Source organism: Arvicola amphibius, chromosome 1, assembly GCF_903992535.2.
Source record: "Arvicola amphibius chromosome 1, mArvAmp1.2, whole genome shotgun sequence".
Classification (NCBI taxonomy): Eukaryota; Metazoa; Chordata; class Mammalia; order Rodentia; family Cricetidae; genus Arvicola; species Arvicola amphibius.
The window spans coordinates 197,396,497-197,417,051 of NC_052047.1; the positions used below are offsets into that span (position 1 = coordinate 197,396,497).

The following is a 20,555-nucleotide window of genomic DNA, read 5'->3' on the forward strand; positions in this document are numbered from 1 at the left end:
CCTAAAAAGCCATTTCTGAGCATTCCCAACAAACTATTCCCCTCTCTGCTGTGTAACCAGGAAGATTCCTGTAGCCTGTGTATCTCTAAAAACCTTTCCTTCAGGATGTTTTAACATTTGCATTGATTTCTGATCATCTTCTCTACCATAGAATAATGTCTGAACATGGAATTCTCTCTCTACTTTAACTCAGACACTAGAATACTGTTCTCGTTCTTTGAGACCAAGTTAAAAACTATAAAAGCACCCAGGAAAGTTATGAAGAAACGTTCACACATAAAGCCCCTGGCTACCCTGCCATAGTTCACCAAACCAAAGTCAGAGGAGGGAAATAGAGTTCGTGAGATTAACCCAGATGAAATTGCTGATATTCAACTAATTTTGATTTTAAAAAATTGCATTTCTAAATTATGCAATCTATTATAAAAAATTAAAACCTGTTTGGGGCCAGCCACATTTACTTATTCATGTATTACCTTTTATAACCCCCAGTATAACCTCACAAGTTAGGTTTTATAATCTCTGTTTTCTGTATGAAGAACTTGAGGCACAGAAAAGTTAAATAATATATCCAAGATCACGTCCGATTTAAACCTAAGTCTGGTTCATGTGCAAAATTCGTTTGCATCCAATGAAGTCTTCTAGACGTTACAGTATGAATGTTTCCAAATTCTATTGTTCAGGTCTTGAAATCGAAAACTCTAATCTGCTCTAAGATCTCAAGGGCAGGGGATTGTTACAAATCATGGTCCGTGTGCTTGGGATGTTGAAGCTAGGCAGCACTTGGAATGGAGTTGGCGGGAGAGATGAGCGTGGGGAATGGAGTCCTTGAGAAGACCGTTCCAGTCTGTGCATCGCCGTCGTGTCCTGTGGAAAGTCGTCCGTGCTCCTCATGGCAGCGGCGCAGTGCTCACTCGCCTTTATATAAAGAACACGTCAGCAACAAGCAGGGTGGCATTGGCTGCTCCTGGGCAGGGTGGAAGGGACAATGGGAAGGCAGGGTCGCTCTCGTGCCTCTCCGTCCTTACAGCATGCAGTGAACACTGCTGTCTGTAAAGCCAACCATGGGCATCAAGTATTAAATTCTATTTATTATTTCACAGTCTAGATGAGAAGCAAAGAAATAGTCGTTGATTTTACACTCTTTCTTTATTGCTCCAAATAGTGCAGCTGTGATCCTTGAAGGGTTAATGTTTGGTTTCTAGGGAAACCTTCATCCAGAAAGGCTCACCCTCTCTGTCCAGGCGAGTTTTACTCTGAGGTGCTGAGGCATGTTTCCGTACAAGTTAAATAAGCTATTTCATTCAGAATTTTGACCATGTTCTTCTTACTTACAATAGGTTGTGATTGCTGTAATAATCATAGCAGAAAGTCATTTATTATGCTGGATCTATTAACATTTGATTCCTCATTAAGAATATTGCCAAATCTGCACTTTGATTCTTTCTGCTGACACCTAAGTTTTCACAGTGCTTCTTGATTTACTTTTATAGTGGAAGTTTCAGAAGTAAATGTTTTCATTTAATGTATACTAAGCCTAACAGGTTTCACTGGGATGCAGTGATTCCTGAGGGGGTTTGTAATGTCACTTTGGGAAGGTCTGTACATCTCGATACACTGACCAGGCCCCCTCCCAGCGTCTCCTCTCCCCCAGCAGACGGCCATTACCCCAGCCTGGCCAGGAAGAGTTGGAGGGAACTGAGAAGGGGCCTGGATTTCTTGAAGTAGCCTGGCTTCTTCTCTCTTTGTTTTTTCAAGACAGGGTTTCTCTGTAGCTTTGGAGCCTGTCCTGGAACTAGCTCTTGTAGACCAGGCTGGCCTTGAACTCACAGAGATCCACCAGCCTCTGCCTCCAAGTCCTGGAATTAAAGGTGTGCAGCACCACCATCTGGCAGTCAAGAAAAGTATTTGTCTCCGGCCTCTTATCTCTCTCTACAGGACAATTCCTAGTATGCATTCTTGGGACTTCTAGCAGTTTCTTAGACAAGCCATCTGCATTGTACCCCTCTGTTCAGATTTTCCCCTCTTCTAGAAATCCCCACAATTCCTTGTTTTCTGGCTATCTCTTGGTCATCCTTCTATTCCCCTCCACTCGCGCGTTCAAGACTCCTTACATATGTGCTGCATATTCCCCTGGTACCATAGCCTAGCTGCAGTCAGCTGTGAGGGGTGCTGGCCGCACCCCATCCAACACTACTCCAGTGCCTCCTCTTTATCTTTTAAATAGAATCATCCGGGCAGCTGTGTTCCTAAAGTGGCATTTTGTGTTCATGACACAATATGCTTTGGAATAGACGAGTCTGAGAAACCGCAGCATGATCTTAATTTAACTTTCTTGTTGCTGTCTATTAATCGGCCCTATATTGAGGTTCTCTTCATATCTTCCCACAAGATGCAGCTATTGGCCTTGCGTACAATTTTGAAAAGAAAGAAGTAAACATGTAAGCATGCACACATTCATGACCACTCCCTTACTATGTATGTCAGACGCCGCCTTGGTCTGGCTTGTGCAGCACAGGAGGCCCACAGATAGGAGCCCTGATCAGAGTGGAACCTGCTGTGGATACACGGGACTCCTCAGCAGCAGGGCTGATGTGTGACACATGAGGTGTTAGCATCAGGTGTGTGCCTTCTCACGGCAGAATTATAGCACTGAACTTATTAATTAACTCATTGAAGCCATTAACAAATTCCTAAACTATCACTTTGGCCTCAGAAAGCTTCCTGTTGAGTGGATGGAGCAGAGAGCTGGGTGGATAGCTTCATCAGTTCCTCTAGTCCTTGTCAAAGCACTGTGCATTGTGCATAAGCCTCCTTCAACTTCATCTTACCCACCAGATGTCTGAGACAAGAGAAGTGGTCTGAGCAAGCTCACACTTGGATCAGAGAACTGCCGGAACCCAGAGCACTGGCTCCTGCTTTTTCCTCTCGGCCCCAGCACGACTCCCATGGGTCTCTGAAAGAAAAGTGAATTACTCCACTGAGGTAGCATGTGAAGGTCCCGGAGTAGCCCAGCACGGTCTAACTAGTTACCTGAAGGTAGAAAGGGTTGAACTGGGCTTTAGAAATGGACAGCAGTGGCTTCTAGTCTAGGCAGGCAGGACAGCACAGCAGAGGCCCAGCCCTGTGCCTGAGTAAGACGGGACGATGTGATGTGGCTGCCACACTAGTTTCTCATTTAGTGCCGTTTTCACGGCCAAAATAGATGGTCTGCATTTTCAGATTCTCACATGAAGCATGGTGGTTAAATTGCTTTTGTGCGGAGATCGTGAGAAGACTATTGATTATTAAAATTCTACTCATGGCAATTCTTTCATAGATAATCCATGTCAAGTGTTTGGAAAATGCTACCCAGAATCAATTTTTAAAGACGACCCGTTCAAAACCATCTCCTACCAGCAATTCATAGTTATTAACCAATTCAGACAGAGCACGAGAGGGCCCTGCCTCATGTTCCTGCTGGCACACAAACTCCTTGGAGGAACTGGCAATAAAGCGTCTGCTCTCACAACTGAGCCTCCTCACTCCACATCCCTGCCGTGTAGGATAAAGCAACGTAGAATACTACAGATTTGAACCTCAGCATGCATGAATGGCTTTGAGGGTGTGCGCATCTCTAATAAGAACAAAGACACAGGGAGATGTTTTCTCAAAGGAAAATACTTAGTGTGGTGTGAAACTCGGTGACAGTCAGGTCCTTTGGAGCCTCCATCCCGTTCTGTGAATTTGGGGTTGTTTTTTATTCTTTTACCTGTTCCCTCAGACAGTTCTTTACTCCCTCTGAACTGACCTCTAGAATGGTTTGGCCTTGTTTCCGAGAGTGTTTCATCAGCTCAGTTTATTTTGTTACTGTGAATTCTCCTACTGTATCAAGCCAGCCAATGTAATTTTTTTCATTTATCATTTCATGTGGAGGGAAAAGTCAATCAGTAAAGAATGTGGTTTCCAGCCTCACTCTTTTTTCAAGACTGACAGTGAAATCCGAAAATCTGATCTTGGCATCTGGAACCCTGGGACTTGCTGATCCTATGGAATCCAACATATTTGATTAGCCATGAATCTAGCTACTGCACTGACTTAATTCAAGGCTCAGTAAATTCATTAAGTTTTATTAATGTGACTAAAAACTAAATTTTCTATCAATCTAAGCAATCATTAAGCTGCAAATACAAAACTGTTCATATTTATAGATAGGTCTGCATTAACCACTGCAGACATGGAATCCTGGGCTGATTAACGTGCAGTTGTTTGCTTTTCTAATAATTCACTCATAGATCAGATTGGTATTTGTGAATACTGTCAGACTATTCTCTCCCTGTCAAAACACTCATTACTGATGACAGCTATAACATATCCACATTAATCCTTAATTCCTTGATTCAATTTTCTAATTGCTTTTTTGGCATGCGATGGTGGCCATTCAGGTCCATGTGATCTATTCATCATACTGTGTGAGAATGTTCTTTAAATTACAACGGCCATTAAATGTGCCTGAACAGGAAAAAGCATTAGCAAGCACTGGAAATTTTAAATTTCATGATTCTTAGGCATAGTACTAGGTACTGCTATGTCAGATATTCTAGAGTTTATCCATAAATCATATACATCATAGTCACAATTTATTAAAGAGGAAAGGGACCCTAAAGGTCACTCAGCCTACTGGTTCACTTTACATTTAGAGAAACTGACTTAGGAACACACAGACAATGGCAAAGCTGACCCTGGGTCTTGTTTATTCTTAATGCTCATTGTGTGTCTTTGTGATTATGTGGATGTATGTGTGTGTGGAAGGGTTGTTTGTGGGGGGGGAGTTATTGAATGAGGGGGTATTTGTGAGGAGTGTTTGCGTGTTTGTGGGAGGGGTGTTTTGTGGATGTGTTGCTGTGTTTGTGTGTGTGAGAGAGCATGTGTGTTTGTATGTCTGGGTGAGTATGTTTGTGTGGGTGAGGATGTCTTTGTGGGGGTGGAGGTGTTTGGGGGGTGTTTTGTGGCTGTGTGTGTTTTTTTGATATGCTTTTTTTCTTTGCTATTTATTTTTGGTTTGTTTGTTTTAATTTGTTTGCCTAGTTTTTTGGTTTGGTTGGTTGGTTTGGTCTGGTTTTTTTTTTTTCTAAAAAGAGAGCAAAAGAGGGGTTAGAGTTTGGTGGTGAGGAGGTGGGGAATCTAAATGAATTCGTGGGCAGGGAAAGTATGATTAGAGTCTATTGTATGAAGAAAACTTTCATTAAAGTCTTTAAATAATAAAAAAATCATAATTAAAATAATGTATGGAGTTCTCAGAGGATTAATTAAGATATTTTTAAGATAAATGAGCAGAGATATAGATATATACACACATAAATCCTCAGTCGGTTTCTGCTCCTTATAGCCAACTGACAGGATAAGAGAAACCTTGAATTCTGAAAAATGTACTCTTAATAAAATTGTATATTTAGAACATAGAGTAGCCTGACAATATTGTGGCTAGAATTTCAATTAAGAACTTACACACTTGAATCCTGATCTGCCCTGACTGCCCGTGTTACATGGCAGTATCAGCTGGCCTCTCTGAATCGTCTCTTCATCTCTGTAATGGAAACGGCACTTTCTCCTAGTAAGCTCGCTGCAGTTGTACGTAACAATGGTGTCCAGTGCTTAGCAGCACGCGGCTCCTACCGTGCCAGCCCATGTTTGTGGTTGTCACCTTATTGTCCTTCTAGAGCCATTCATTGGACACTGTCGTGCCGTGCTATTGGCCGACTGCAACCCCTGTGACGAGCTTGCTTGCTCATACCTTCCCTCCTTGACTACTGTGGTATCCACGGCAGCAGATGACAGACAGGCAAAGCCTGCTCGGGACCTCATGGCCACCAGCATGCACTTCAATACCTGTAACAAAAGACTGAGAGACAAGCTCCCCCAAGTCAGCGTGGTGCTTGGGCATTTCAAAGAGAGGGGTAACTAGAGGAGCTAAGTAAAGAATGGGAACTTGATTTAGGAGTTTCGTGTGTGGTGGGACACATCCATGACAGGATAAAATGAAAGATGGAAAGAGAGAGAAAGAGACACACAGAGAAAGAGGAAGGATCTGTTCTTCAAGAGGGATAGAAAAACCACCATCTTCCTAACCAGAGGTCAGCAGCAGGGAAAGTACTGAAAAGGGAGTAGCAGGTACCTCAGACCAGGAACAGCAGCATGGTTACGAGACACTTGATGTGGCCTAGAGGGATGTCGATTATAAAAGTAACCACTGTAGGGACGAAGTCCTGGATCACGGAAAGATGGTGGACTAAGATGAGCCATTCTGCAACTTATACAGAGTTGAGGAATAGCCATCACATCGACAGAGGTGGTTTACAGATGGACCAGCGTTGTGACCAAACACCCAGAATACCATTCTGTGCTAGACCGCACGTGGCAGCATCCGGGCCCTTTCTGACCCACAGACATCCTCTGTTGGTTGGCAAGTATTTCAGAATGTATAACACACACTTTTAGGCTCCGAGCACCATCTTAATGGTCTGGTGTGAGAGCATCAAATATCCTATAAATCCGGGCCACCATGCCATACAGGACCTCCAGAGATGGACTCCCTGGGGTTTCTAGCCATCAAAATCTTTAGCTAGCTTTGCCCTTTGGCATGTTCTGAGCCTGCAGGGTAGTTGTCAAGATGGACCCCTGCCTCAAATGGCAGTCTCACTTTCAGAACATACTGTGTTTTAAGATTTACCTTGAAACTATTTGTGGTTCCAGAAGCTTCTCTGTTAATTTGTTTTTAATAGCTAAATAAGACTGGGAAGGCTTCACCATAACACTTATGACCTATCACAATGGCGATGTAAAAATAAGTTCTGTAGTTTGAAAAACCTCCAGCAAACCTCACAGTTCTGTGTGGGTGTTGCGTGCCGGGGCTTCTGAAACTAGGGCTGCTCGTTACTTCACCGTTGCTGTGTTCTCAGGCCAGCTTTTGGCAGCGAACAGGAAAATGCCTTGAAGTCAATCCCAGCTGCCGAGTGCTGCAGGCAACAGACCTGAGCCTTGTCTCCTCCCAGGGCAGATGTGGAAGATCCACAATAAATTGCAAGACTCTGTGAGCCTGTTATGTCATTGGGAAGGGACTGTGATTCACGGTTTATCACAAAACAACTGACAAATATTATCCAGAATATTATCGTGTGTAGCATGTTGCCACTTCCTTTTGTAAAATTCAAATGTGATTTAGTGTTTCTCTCCTTTTTTAACGTTTAAAAGCCCACATTTAAACTGATATTTGTCACAAATTCTTTCACAATAATTTTTAATTATGTGAATTCCTTCCAGAAGTGTCAAAGAACTGGCTAGTAACTAATATTTTAAACATAATGAATAATTCATGTTTTGCTAATATCCTCCTATGAAAATTATTAGAGCTAAATATAGACCAAGTTGTACGGCAATTTGGTTTTAAAACAGAATTATAATCTCCTTTTACATAGCTTACCAACACAAAGAGGTTTTTAAAAGTGTTTTTACATGATCCCAGCAGAACCAAGAGTGAGAAAATTAGTCTAGAATGGTTCTGCAACTAGGTCTTCTCACATAATTCCCATTCCATGGTCGGGCTCTTCACACCCTCAGACCCTCCATTGCAGGGTCTCTGAAGTTCACAGAGTTAGGTGATTAGGCTCTGTTCCACCAGAAACTTGCAATTAGATTTACAGTTTGCTAATTTTTCCTTCAGTTGATGGTTTTGACATTTACTGTCTTTCTTGTGGTGTTAGAAAGTGGGAAGGTAGCCTGGCCACAAGACCGACTAATGAATTCCCAAACCATTTATTTCCTAATCCCCACCCCAAACCAAACTAATTCTCAAAAATCTTTAGTCTCATCCAAATTCTGCTGTTCTAGTTTCTGCAATCAAATTTTTAAATGACTTTGGATAAACAAATGTGTTGGTTGTTCCACTCAGAGTCGGAGAACATAGTAACAAAGATAACATTATCTCATTTTTTGTTATCTACAGTGAAGGAGATTTTAATATTTCTAATAAGTCACTGTCATTTAAACCTGGAATTCATTTACATTCTCTGGGTGTATTTCAACAAATTGACCTTTACATATATTTTGCATCTGTTAAATTTAAATACATTTCAGTTGCCTAGAAATATGGTTGGGAAATTCATGGTGCTTTTTCTGTTAGTGTTGCCGTATGACAAGCCTATTCTCTAAATATTTACATCACTAGATAATATCTATGTATTTATGCTAATTCTAACTTAACATTTTCAAAACTTAATCTGTTAAATTAAATGTAAACTTCTAAGGTATCAGCCCGTAGATCTTGTAACTTGTACAAGTCAAACAGCATGGCTGCTCGCATTATCCTGGAACATTTTAATGCCCTCTGCTTCCCATCCTGACCACTTCCACCTTTATATTGAAAACTTCCAAAATATATCTAGAGGAGGAAAATTTTTAAACAAGAGATTTATGTTGCTATAAAAGGAGAAATACTTTATAACCACATAAAACCGTTGTGACCGGGAACTCAGTCTAAGTTTTACATAAAAGGGAACATATTTTATCTTTAATGGCTCATTAAGCTCTCTGGAAATGGCAACATTCTAGAATATTCTAGGTGAATGACTACATATGTCTATATTTCTTCAAAAGTTCAAACATCTTAAGTTAAAAAAATCTGAATAAATCATTTATTCTAATAATTAAAGGTATTTTTGTTTTTTTTCTATTTAATTTTGCCTTTGTGCAGAAATGCCTCTTTGACATACTGCTGTCTCCCACCTGTAATTCCTCAAATAATGTAGCCCAATCTGTGATTCCTAGGCCAAGATGAAAACCTTGATGTCTCAAAAGTCTCACTATTTATTTTTAAGCTCCAAATATGTATATATTGTGTGTAAGTAGGAAAGGGGTGAGGGTGGAGGCATGTGTCTTGTAGTAGTGTGTGTATGGAGAGCGTGTGTGCCTGTCAATGGGTCATAGGCTACTGTTGAGAACGCAGACTCCAGAGGAAGCTACCTGAGCTACACGCCAGGCCTCTACTTCTTCCAAGCTGTAGAGAGTTTATACGTGCTCCTTGACTTCGTGCGAGGTGGGAGCAAACATCTTCCCACCTCAGATAGGAAACCAACAAAGTCCCTCCCCAGCATTTCTGCCCGTCTAGTTTAGAGGACCAGTGAGTTATTAGATTACTCATAGGAGTGCAGAGAGGTCAGCTGGCCAGGGCCCCCCCCCCAGCCCCCACACTGCTTGTGTCCTTGGGGAGAGGCTTGTGAAAATTGTCTGTTTCAGGCGCTTCCTGAAACTTGTAAGTCTCCATTACTTTCTGAATCTTTATTTGGAGGAAATATCTACATAAGAACCCTCTTTGATATTCTCCTCTTGTAGGAATCATTTAAGACTTAACCCAGATAATATATGCAAGGCTGTGAAGCATCTAATTCATCGTAAGACATTACTGCAATGTTGTCATTATCAGTTTTTAGCATATTTGCCTTATTTCTGCCCTGCTATTTATACAGGTGTATTATTGCTGGACAGTTATCACATGCGTGTTTCATTAAGGTAATTTTAGAGGCATGCCACTTTATATATGGAACTCCCACTTTTATATGGAATTCTCTTTAGTCATATACGCAGAGACAAAGGGCAGAGATGTGGTCACCAGGTCAGGTAGGGGTAGAGAAGATGACATAGGGCAGTGGCCATAAAGCTAGCTTGACGAGGAGGCTGAATCTAGATGCCTGTTGTAGAGCAGGAGGGCTGATGTAATGACCTCATGTTGTATGCTGACACCATGCCGCTAGTGTAGGCTTCGCGACGTGATGGCACTTCCCTTGACCTTAGCAGTAACGTCACTTCAGTTTGGTGTATTAGACATGCATACATGGAGGTGACTTTTAAAAAGTAGCTGTGCCAATAGGATATTTGGAATTGTGATCACTTAATTAGATAAATCAGGTTATGTGGCACATCACTGATGAGAAAACCTGGGGAAGATGCTTATCTTTGGGCTATACCAGCTGTATATTGTAGTGAAATGTACTCACGTTGTCACGTGAGGGATAAGCACACATCCACACCGTGCCAGCATTAGGGTATCGCCCAACAGCCAGGAGTTCTCACTGACTAAGGGATAGAGGAAATGCAACAGAAATCAGCCATGCCGTGCCACCTGTGCAAACTTACCGTGGGTTTTCTTTTCCAGGGCGCACCTAAGCCAATAGCCATAGAACCCTGTGCTGGGAACAGAGCCGCTGTCCTGACGGTGTTTCTCTGTCTGCCGAGAGGATCATCGGGCGCCCCACCCCCTGGGCAGTCAGGTATGACACATGAGCCAACCGGAGTTACGCAAACTTGATAGAGAAGCAACAGCTGCACTGGAAACACTGTCAGGCCACTTCCCAGTTTCTGATTCAGAACACGGTAATGAAATCTTATTAGCGCATAAACTGTCACACGAATGCATACATTCTGTGCTTTGACATTCCCCAGTGTTTCCCGTGTGAACGTCTGTTGATGCATGTGTATTTGTGCAGTGTGGTGTGACCCAGTTGCTGTAAGGACACTCGCTAGCAAGGAAACAAGTTCCTGATGCTTTGGGCTGGCTTCTTTCTCCGTAGTAAGTACGGCTTAGAGGAAGCCAGCTGATAGCTATGATGAAAGCTTTGCATCCGTGATGGGGAACCAACCCAGGGGAGTGTGTGTGACTCAGTAGCATCGGGAGACAATAGCTCCTGCAGACACCTCCATGTGAGCGGGATCTGTTGTCCTCCAGCCCAGACAAGTGGGCTGATACAGGCTAGTCGCTCTCTTTCCTGCAGATGAGCACACTGGGTCCTGTTCTGAGTCACCCTTTCATCCCTGAAAAGTATGTTTTGGCTTTGGAGATGATTGTAAGTATGGTCTTGTGGTTCCTCCTAGCTGGGATGCCCTCCATCCCACAGACACACCAGATGTGGATGTAATCGGTAGTCGGATCATGTGTCACACTCACCTCTCTGTGATAGTCCATCAACCCAAATTACTTTGTTTATATTCTGATTATTGTCTTTTCTGGTCAGCTCTTCATGGAATGAATGGTTCTGAGAGAAAGGGAGATTCCAGATCTTTCTCCTCAGTTCCTTTATACATTAAACAAAACGCCAGGGTCCTGGAAGCTTCCAGGCTGCAATGGAATGCTTACCTTCCTACTTATCTTTGCTCACTCCCCGGCTTAACTTTGACCTTGACATGGTTTGTGTGTATCCCCTCAAAATGGAAACTATACCATCTTACACCTTTTAAGCTCCAAGTATCCTTGCTGCAAAACTACCCCCTGTGAACAGTTCCCGGCAGCCTTAGACTCATTTACAACACTCCTGAGGTTGCCTTAGTGCAAGGATTTCTCAACAGTAAATGTTTATTCAGAGAGAGAGAGAGAGAGAGAGAGAGAGAGAGAGAGAGAGAGAGAGAGATCCTGTCTGCACCTTCTGCAATACCAGGTGGGTGGATTTGTTTTTGAGCTCTGCCTAGGTGCACAGAATGCAGAAGGCAGAATGGTTTGACACTGGTCAGATGAGATGGATATTTATAGGGCTGTGCCCAGCTAATGGAAGCATTGTTTTAGAGCTGGAATGAATTCCAAAACAAATACTTCAGTAATGAAAACGAGCCAAGGTGACATACACCAAGGCTCCTCTCCATCCTTGACAAGATGACTCACTGATGGGGAGAAAGTCCAGGCAGCTGCCAATATCTGTCCGGCCCTTTAACCTTTGGAGACTTCTTTGACCGATTCCCAAAGGCCCAGTAGCTGTGTGGACCGTTGCTGCAGCCGCGTTTCCTCACAGGAGGCACTGTGCTTCCTTGCGATGCTGCTCCTTTTGTGGTGTTATTTACACAGTGCTCTCCCTGTTTTTCATGTTTGATCCCCATGGCAAGGCTGTGAAGTAGGTGATACAGAGCTCCAAGTCTCCAAGTGAGAGGTGTTAGGTGTAGAACGCACTGTGTTACTATGCTCAAGGAATAATTGGAGTAGGGAAGGCAAGGGTAGCGAGCAAAGAGAAAATATTGCGGCTAGCATCCCACGTGTAGCAGAGAGCCTGCTTCTTCATCACTGACAGCCCACATCTTTGTGGGTCGGAGCATTTGAATTGACAACGATGGTGTCGTCAGGGCTGCTCTAGGTAGAGAGGTCGAACCTTGAAATAGTGCACATGCTTATTCCAGAGCCTGCAAGGGAGGTGTGCTGTGTGTCTGCATTATTCAAGACAATCTTTTCACTTCTCCCCACTCCAAGAAAAACCTAATAAATCTTCCCGGTTATTAGAGGAATAAGAATATTCCTTGATTCTATCCTTCAAGGTACAGTGTTATCTACTGACGGCATCTGCTTTGAAATACATGATGTGCCCGCCGGGCGGTGGTGGCGCACACCTTTAATCCCAGCACTCGGGAGGCAGAGGCAGGCGGATCTCTGTGAGTTCGAGACCAGCCTGGTCTACAAGAGCTAGTTCCAGGACAGGCTCTAAAAAAGCTACAGAGAAACCCTGTCTCGAAAAAAAAAAAAAAGAAATACATGATGTGCCATGGGTGGGTAGGGTGATGGCTGATTGACAGGTACAAAGCAAGCCAAGTAAAGATGTCAGTGGGGACTCAAAAGGTACTGGAATAGATTCATCCATTATGTCCATTTTAAATTCAACTTTGCTGGATCATTGATTTGGCTATAGTAGAATAATGGTCTCGTGGCTGTGTTGGAATGTAGCCCCGGTGCCTTCAGGACAGTCACCCTTCCCAGACCTGTTATTGCCCATTCAACACACCAGTGTGGAGGGTGGCCCTTCCTCCCAAGTCCAGGCAGACCGTCACGGACCCTCTCCATGAAAGCAGTCACACACATATGCACACATGCATGCACACATATGCGCGCGCACACACACACACCCCACTTGCCAAACTACTGAATCTTCTTTGGTTCTGCCCAGATTCTTTCTCAAAACTGCATTTAGCACCTGGTGATGCGTATCTGTCCTGCAGGGGCAGCTGGTGATCCTATGGGACTCAAATGTGCTTGCCTCCTTCTACTGATAATTTTTGTAATATTTAATGGGTAGCGGTGCCCTTTTTTTGCGTCTGTCTTGAAAATGTGCACTGCCTCTGCCCTTCATCTAATCCGAGATCAAAGGAAAAACTGCACATTTGACCTCTGGATTACTCGGGCGCTAATCATTTTCTTGGTATTATCTGTTCACTTTTTGTTAAACTTCCAAAGTAATGGGTTCCACTGGGACATTTCTATACAAATATGACATCATTAAACTTTGTTCCCATTTGCCCTCCGCATGGTACTCTTTCCACCCCACCCCTGTCCGATTCCCTTCTCCTGCTCTCCCCACATAGATTCCATTCTCCTTTCTTGACACCCCCTCTTTAGACTTCTTTCTAACCTGCCAGTGTTTTTAGTGTGTGAGAGTGTGTGTGTATCTGTATAATGTCTGTTTGTGTGTCTGTGTTTATGTCTGTGTTTGACTGTGTGTATGCTAATGTATGTCTCTTACATGTATTATCTGTGTGTGTTAAATGGTTTTGTGTTTGTTTGTTTTTGGTGTCTGTAGAGTTAGACTAATCAGGTACCTGGCTAACCCAGCAAACATGCTGCATCACGTGTGTTTCCTGAGAGCATGCCTGCCAAGCACACCAGGCTCTGAGATTACTGATCAGTACTGTGGTCATGTGTTCACCACACAGCCACTTTCTCTCCTTGTCTCACGGTTGCTACAGAACCTGTATTCTCATGAAAACTGCACACGTTAAGTCGCTCTGCTGTGTGACACTAAACCACGCTTTCTCCAACAACTCAGACAGTCCTGTCCCCAGCATTTTAGAGCCACATGAGGATGGAATGTGGACAAAGAGAGTGGACCTCTTGAGAAGCACAAATTATTGGCCACTGGCTCTGATGGAAGATTCTGGATTCCATAGTTTATGAATTCTTCCTAATGAAAGGCAGATTAATGTTCCTTGCTGGGCCCCCAAATGTCCACAACTGGAATGGAGCAGTATGCTTCAGCTAAAATATGATTTATTTTTAAAGATTTTTGTTATCGACATGTATATGTGGTAGCGGGACACACATGCAGCACAGTACATGTGTGAGGTAAAATGACAGCCTTTCTTCTTTCCTTCTACCTTTATGTGGGTCCCAGGCGTGAACACAGGTTGCCAGGCTAGGACAGCAGCGTACCGGGCTGTCTCCTCAGCCTGTGAGGGATTTCTGACATTAACAAGGCAGATACTGCTGGGATGTCTGAGACTGTGACATCTCACTTTAATCTACAAGTATTGCATGAAGTTTACAGTGATATTCTAGCCACAGTGTCATTGATGTATTTCCCGTTAAAACAATGACAAAGAGACCTTTAAGTCAGAAGAAGAAGAGAGAACAACCATTCTGGGCCAGCCATTGTTTTAGATACACACACATGCTTGCACACCCATGCGCATGCATGCCCACACAAAGTATGTACACACACACACTACACACACACATGTACACAAACATGCTTACTGTTTGCAGTCCCTTTGTGAAGCTGCCGTGACACGGCTTTTCACCTGAATCCCCACAGCGATTAAATGACTTGACCAGACTCAATTCAGCTAACAAATGAATTTAGAGCCAGAATTCAAACCCAGAGTTTTCTGCTCCTCAGCCATGAGGGGCTTCTAAATGTAGCCCCGAGTCCTGTAAAAACAAACAAGGAAACAGACAAACTTAAATCTAGTCAAGAAAGTCATGGAGGGTCTGTGCTAACCAGTGGGATTAAGAGATCAAGCCGGGTTCGTTGGTCTCTGCTGGTGATTTTACCACAGAAATTGGATCAAATGCAAACATGTGCTGTCATGCCCTACATGCTGGGACAGGCATGGTTCTGTGTGTGCTGACAACAGGGATGGCCATGTGAACTATGACGTCAGAACTACCAGTCCTGGCTCTGCCACTGCGACTGGGCCATATTCTGCAGATTCACACGCCCACTCCAGACAGGCTGGACAGCTCTACTACGAACTGTCCATTTGGTCATGTAGCATGTACTTCCGGTTTCCCATGACCAACCAGGACTCTTTATTTCCCCATGTACCTCTTGCCAGTGACAAAAGTTGATCAGCTTCTGTCGGAGTTAGCGTCTCTGTTACTGTGAGGCAAAGCAACATGGAGAGGACAGGGATTATTTCAGGTCACCTCTGTCACTGAGGGAAGTCGAGGACCTGGTGCAGGACTGAAGCCGACCATGGAGGATGCTGCCCACTGGCGGGTTCCCCTGCCTGCTTTCTTGTACCCTGCAGGACTAGGGGCCCAGAGGTGGCACCACCCACAGCGGGCTGGCTGCTCCTGCATCAGTTGCTATTCAAGCAAATACCCCATAGGCTTGCTTATGGGCAATTGTTGAGGTATAATTCTAGCTTGTAGCAAGTTGATGGAAAAAAGCACAGTGTCACTTTTAAATTCGTGTGTGTGTGTGTGTAAACCGGGCGGTGGTGGCGCACGCCTTTAATCCCAGCACTCGGGAGGCAGAGGCAGGTGGATCTCTGAGTTCGAGGCCAGCCTGGTCTACAAGAGCGAGTTCCAGGACAGGCTCTAGAAACTACAGGGAAACCCTGTCTCGAAAAACCAAATAAATAAATAAATAAATAAATAAATAAATAAATAAATAAATAAATAAATGTGTGTGTGTGTGTGTGTGTGTGTGTGTGTGTGTGTGTGTGTGTGCATGTGTGTGTAAAACCTGCTGAGTTCATTTAGTGTTGTTTTATGTCTGTGTTTTTACGGCTGATCACTTGGGATTGGACCAGTTGAGGGGTTCATCCCTGAGTAAGACTGATTCTCTCTCTCGGCAATCATTAGCTGCCTTGTGAGATTTTTCTCCTCCATGGTGGCATGACAGCTACTGCTGTTATTGTCCAGGTCTTGTGTAGGCAACCGTAATGTTGAGAGTCCATGGGTGCAGCGTTGTCTCTGTCATTGGAGAATAGACATCTGGAGCTCTGGCTCTTTTGTCCTTCTGCCGTCTCTTCCACGATGTCCCCTCAGCTTTAGGGGCAGGGATTGCAGATTTTGCCTTGGAGCTTGGCACCCATGGTTGGTTGTTCTCTAAATTTTGACCTCTTATGGATTTCTGTGACAGTCTCATCTGCCACAAAAGAAAGGTGCCTTCTTGATAAGGGGTAGGAGCTACTGTTCTCTGTGGAAATATGGACGAGTGTTTAGAGTGTAGTAAGATAGTCTACTGTTTAGGAAGGTGGCGCTAGTCAGCTCTCCTCTAGTTAGTTAGGGTTGCAGAGCCAGAGGTGCATCCCCTCCTATAAAGAGGGCTGTAAATCCAGTTGAACAGCTGTTGGTCTCTCTCAAGATGTAAGCGCTACTGTCATGCCCCTGGGGCATCCTATCTTGCTGGTCAGTGTGACCAGAATCTCAGCTGAGGAACACTGTTGCTTTTCTCCCTTGCCAGCTTACATAGCGTCTGTGGTACTGTGAGAGCAAGACCTCCAGGAGAGGCTCCTGGGTCAGATCCCCCTCAGCGGCTGCAAGCTGTATCCAAAGCGCATGGTGCCTTCAGCGATGGGGCCTTTCTTCTGGAAGGCAACCGAGGGCAATGGCAGTAGCCTGTGTTGTCTTGAAAGTCTCTTGGACTCTTTAAACAACTTGAAAGTCTTCTTGTGCCTGGTCCTTGGGCATTTTTTTTTAAAAAAAATATGGCTCTTGAAGAAGTAGCATCATCTCAAGTATCATAATTTCATTCAAATATGTACATATGTAATGTTTAATTTTGTGAGAACATGTAATAATGCAATTTCGCTGGCTTTCTAAAACATCCTCCATGTTGTTATCCCCCGACCTACCCACTACTCCCAGCTAAAGTTCTGCCTCTCCCCATTCCCCTTCATGTCACCCATGCCCTGCTCCCTTCTAGAGTCCCACCCCCACCCCACGGTCATGGTCCCTTTTTACTTCCCTGGTCTCTGTGTTTAGTCCAGATTAGATTTAGTCACATCTAAAATTTTGGAGCTAGGAACCACCAAGAGAGAACCTGAGGCGTTTGTCTCTGGATCTGGGTTACCTCCCTCGGTATAGTGTTCTATAGTTCCATCTGTTTATCTGTACGCTTCATGATTTAACTTTTCTTCCCAGCTGAATGGTATTTCATAACATATATGTGACACATTTTCATTATCCGGCCATCATCTGAAGGACATTTAGGTTGTTTCTGTTCCCTGCTATTGTGAGTGTGCAGCATGAACATGGCTGAGCGAGCATCTCTGGAGGCGGATGAGATGCTGGATCTCGGCGACACACCCTGTCCTCCGGTTTCCCCTCTCTAGAAGTCTGTGGGGAGTTTGTCCTCGCAGACTCTCCCTTCGCCCTTCTCCCACTGTTTCTTCACGCTCGTCGAGATGCTTCTGTCGATCATCTTAGCACTCTGTAGTTGCGGGGCAGAAGTAAGAGCTGGACCACTAAAGAGGATGCATTAGAAAAACCCAACAGGTTAGTTGTTCTTATCCTCAAATCCATTGTTGCTCATAGCCAGCATTTGAGTCTGCACGGAGAAAAAGTGTGGTTTAATAAATGACAGAATGGAGAAGAGGACCCAGGAAAGTAATTAAATAAGAGCAAATGTCTAAAATTGTTGTTGTTGATAAATATTACTCTGTCTCCAAGAATGCTTGATATTCCAGTGACCCAAACCCCACTGCAGGAATAGCTTTCGCCTCTCTGCAGAGCTCTGGCTGTTGTGAATCCACTTGCCGTTTCTACTCACTGGGGAGTGTTTAGAACTATCTGCTGTGTGCTTGGGAAGGCTGCAACCTTTGCAGATGTAAACATGACACAGATAATCATGCAAATAAACCCATAATTTGAAATTTTGCAAAGTAGAATGAACAAAAGGTGTGGAGGTGGAATTACAGAGATGTCTGATTGCTAAGCCTGCTGTTGCAGAGTGGTCACGGAGTAATGGGTGTAGCCGTGAGGAAATGGTACCCTTCCCGTGCCCTTTCCTCTGCCCACAGTACACCTCAGCTCTGTGCTGTCGGACTGTTGAATCCTCCCCACCACCTCCTCGGCTTCTGGAACCATGTGCACCCCCTGATGTTCTACACCTTGACCCATCTCAGGTACCTCCTTAGAATTCAGGGAGAAGCCGTGGTTGCTAAACCCCTCTGCCCCTTGCAGACACAACGCTTTCTGTTCTCCTGGGTCCAGCAAGTCTCTGGGGTCCTTTGCATCTGGTTAGGATGTGTGCTTGTCTCCTGGTCTTACAGCTGTCACCTCTCACACTGGCTCTCCTGTTGTTTAGATGTAAAAGTCAGAGTCCCTTCCCCTTCTCCTGTAGGCCCATTCCTCACTACCTCCATTCTTGTCCTTCCCCTTGCTTCTTGGCTCTCTCTCTATCTCTGTCTCTCTCTGTCTCTCTCTCTGTCTCTCTCTGTCTCTGTCTATCTCTGTCTCTGTCTGTCTCGGTCTCTGTCTCTCTCTGCGTCTGTCTCTCTCTCTGTCCCTCCCTCCCTCCCTCCCTCCCTCCCTCTCCCTCTCTCCTTTTCTCTCTGGCTCCCTCCTCTACTCTCTTTTGGATATAGTAGTCCCAGAATCTGACCCCACAGCAGACAGAGCAGACCTTGCTTTTCTAGTCTTGATCCCACCATGCCTTTCCACAGCCTGGATTTCTGCCAAGGGAAAGTACCACTGTTAATATCACGCCCCCTGGCAGACCCCCAGAGATGTACCCCAGGGTGGGCAACCCTCCCCGTCACTGCTCAGCAGCCTCTCTACCTAGAACCTACAGTCCCTCATTTGACCCATGTGCACAGCAGCATGAGTGACGGGGCCTCACACAATCGCTTCGACTCTTAGGCCTGTTTTTTCACCTGGCACATAAGGAACATGAAATAAGTACAATCCCTTGTTATGGCCACTGTAATTCCACACTGGCTTGGTTGAATGCCTCACTGTGTTTCCTGAGATGGTTTCAAACTGGCCATCCCTCAGCATCCGCTCTCCACATGCTGCAGTTACCTATATGTGCCCCCACTCCTGGCCCTGTACCTGTGTGTGCCACTACACCTGGCCCCGCACCTGCATGTGCCCCTACACCTGGCCCCGTACCTGCATGTGCCCCCACACCTGGCCCTGTACCTGTGTGTGCCACTACACCTGGCCCCGTACCTGCATGTGCCCCCACACCTGGCCCCGCACCTGTATGTGCCCCCACACCTGGCCCCGCACCTGTTATTTCCCTACAGTTCTAGGTATGCATATATTTTATCATGTTTACCACTGCCCCCTGTACATGAAAGCCCTTGCTCTCTTCTGCTTCAAATGTCACTTCCGCTCTGAGATGCCTTTGTAGTCCCATGGTGTGATAGCTTGGTCGGCCCCAGCTCCTCCCTCCCTTACTACTTTTTGACTGCCAGTACCCGTGGGCTTCCCTATACTGGTTCCCGGGTAGAAGCTGCCAACAGGCTCCCCTTGATAAACATTTGATTGGTGAGTAAAATTGATTACTCATAAAATGTAGAACTTCTCACCAAAAGATATATGCTATACAAATGTAAGCCCATAATCTTAGTAGATTAGACTTTATGCTTTATTGATTCATGAAGCATTGAAGCTACATATCTTGAGGACTAAAATTAAGCTGAGAACTGTACTTTTGATGGAATATATGTGTTAAAAATTCATTGTTTAGATTTAAGATTCAATAAAATCAGAATATTAGTGAAGGCTGACACAGAACACTAAGACAGGTTCTGTATTTCCAGCACACCATGCATGAGGCCTGTCATAAAATGCTCTATTTTATGTTTTTAATTTTGATTTCTTCCTTTGATGATATTTAGAAAAAACTTTTATATTTAAATTTGAGATCACACTACTGAGCTTCACTATATTTGAATGTCATGGAGTGAAGGTCCGTGTACTAGTTATCCTCAGGGGAGAGCCAGGCCTCACTGTTGGGATTATCATTACCCAGAATATTATTGTCCAGAATCCATGCTGTGCTCTAAACACCTTTATGTTAGTATACCCCAGAAGTTATAGGGTACCTCATTTTCATAACCTGTGAGGACAGTGAACTCGTGGAGGTTCGGGCCCTGGTCTAGAGCCACACAGTAATAACTGCATCTCAGTGGGTCCACTGGGGGGTTGCATAAAGGGATTAGCTACCTGCTTTTGACCACAGAGCAAGCTTCCTCTCTGTGACCAGCATCACTCTGCAGCGGTGCAGTCCTGCCCCTCCCATCTGAGATTTTAAATTAGTGGAGAAAGATTGATCTGTGTGTTAAGAAAGCAAAGAGAAATCCCGGTAAGAACCCGGATGCCTAGTGAGCATGACCGGTGAGGATGCCTCAGTCTGGGCTAACCCTACAATTGGACTCAGACGTCCTCAGGCTAAGCAGGTAGAAACACTTTGTCTGAAGGGACAGGATGCCTCACGCTGACATAAGCCCATACCCTTCCCTTCCCTGACCTGTCTTCCTCCCACCACCCGTTCTGGTAGTTCTGTAACTGATTGGTAAATTATTATTTTAGTCAAGGA

At 44.5% G+C, this 20,555-nt stretch overlaps 1 protein-coding gene across 1 annotated transcript in view; it reads left to right on the forward strand.

Moving 5' to 3' along the window:
• Atrnl1 (attractin like 1) overlaps positions 1–20,555 on the forward strand; it is a 545,233-nt gene that overhangs the window by 441,799 nt on the left and 82,879 nt on the right. Inside the window, exon 29 of the mRNA XM_042054482.1 lies at positions 10,187–10,301. Within this exon, the coding sequence (XP_041910416.1) occupies positions 10,187–10,301 (115 nt within the window). The remainder of the gene's footprint in view (positions 1–10,186; positions 10,302–20,555) is intronic.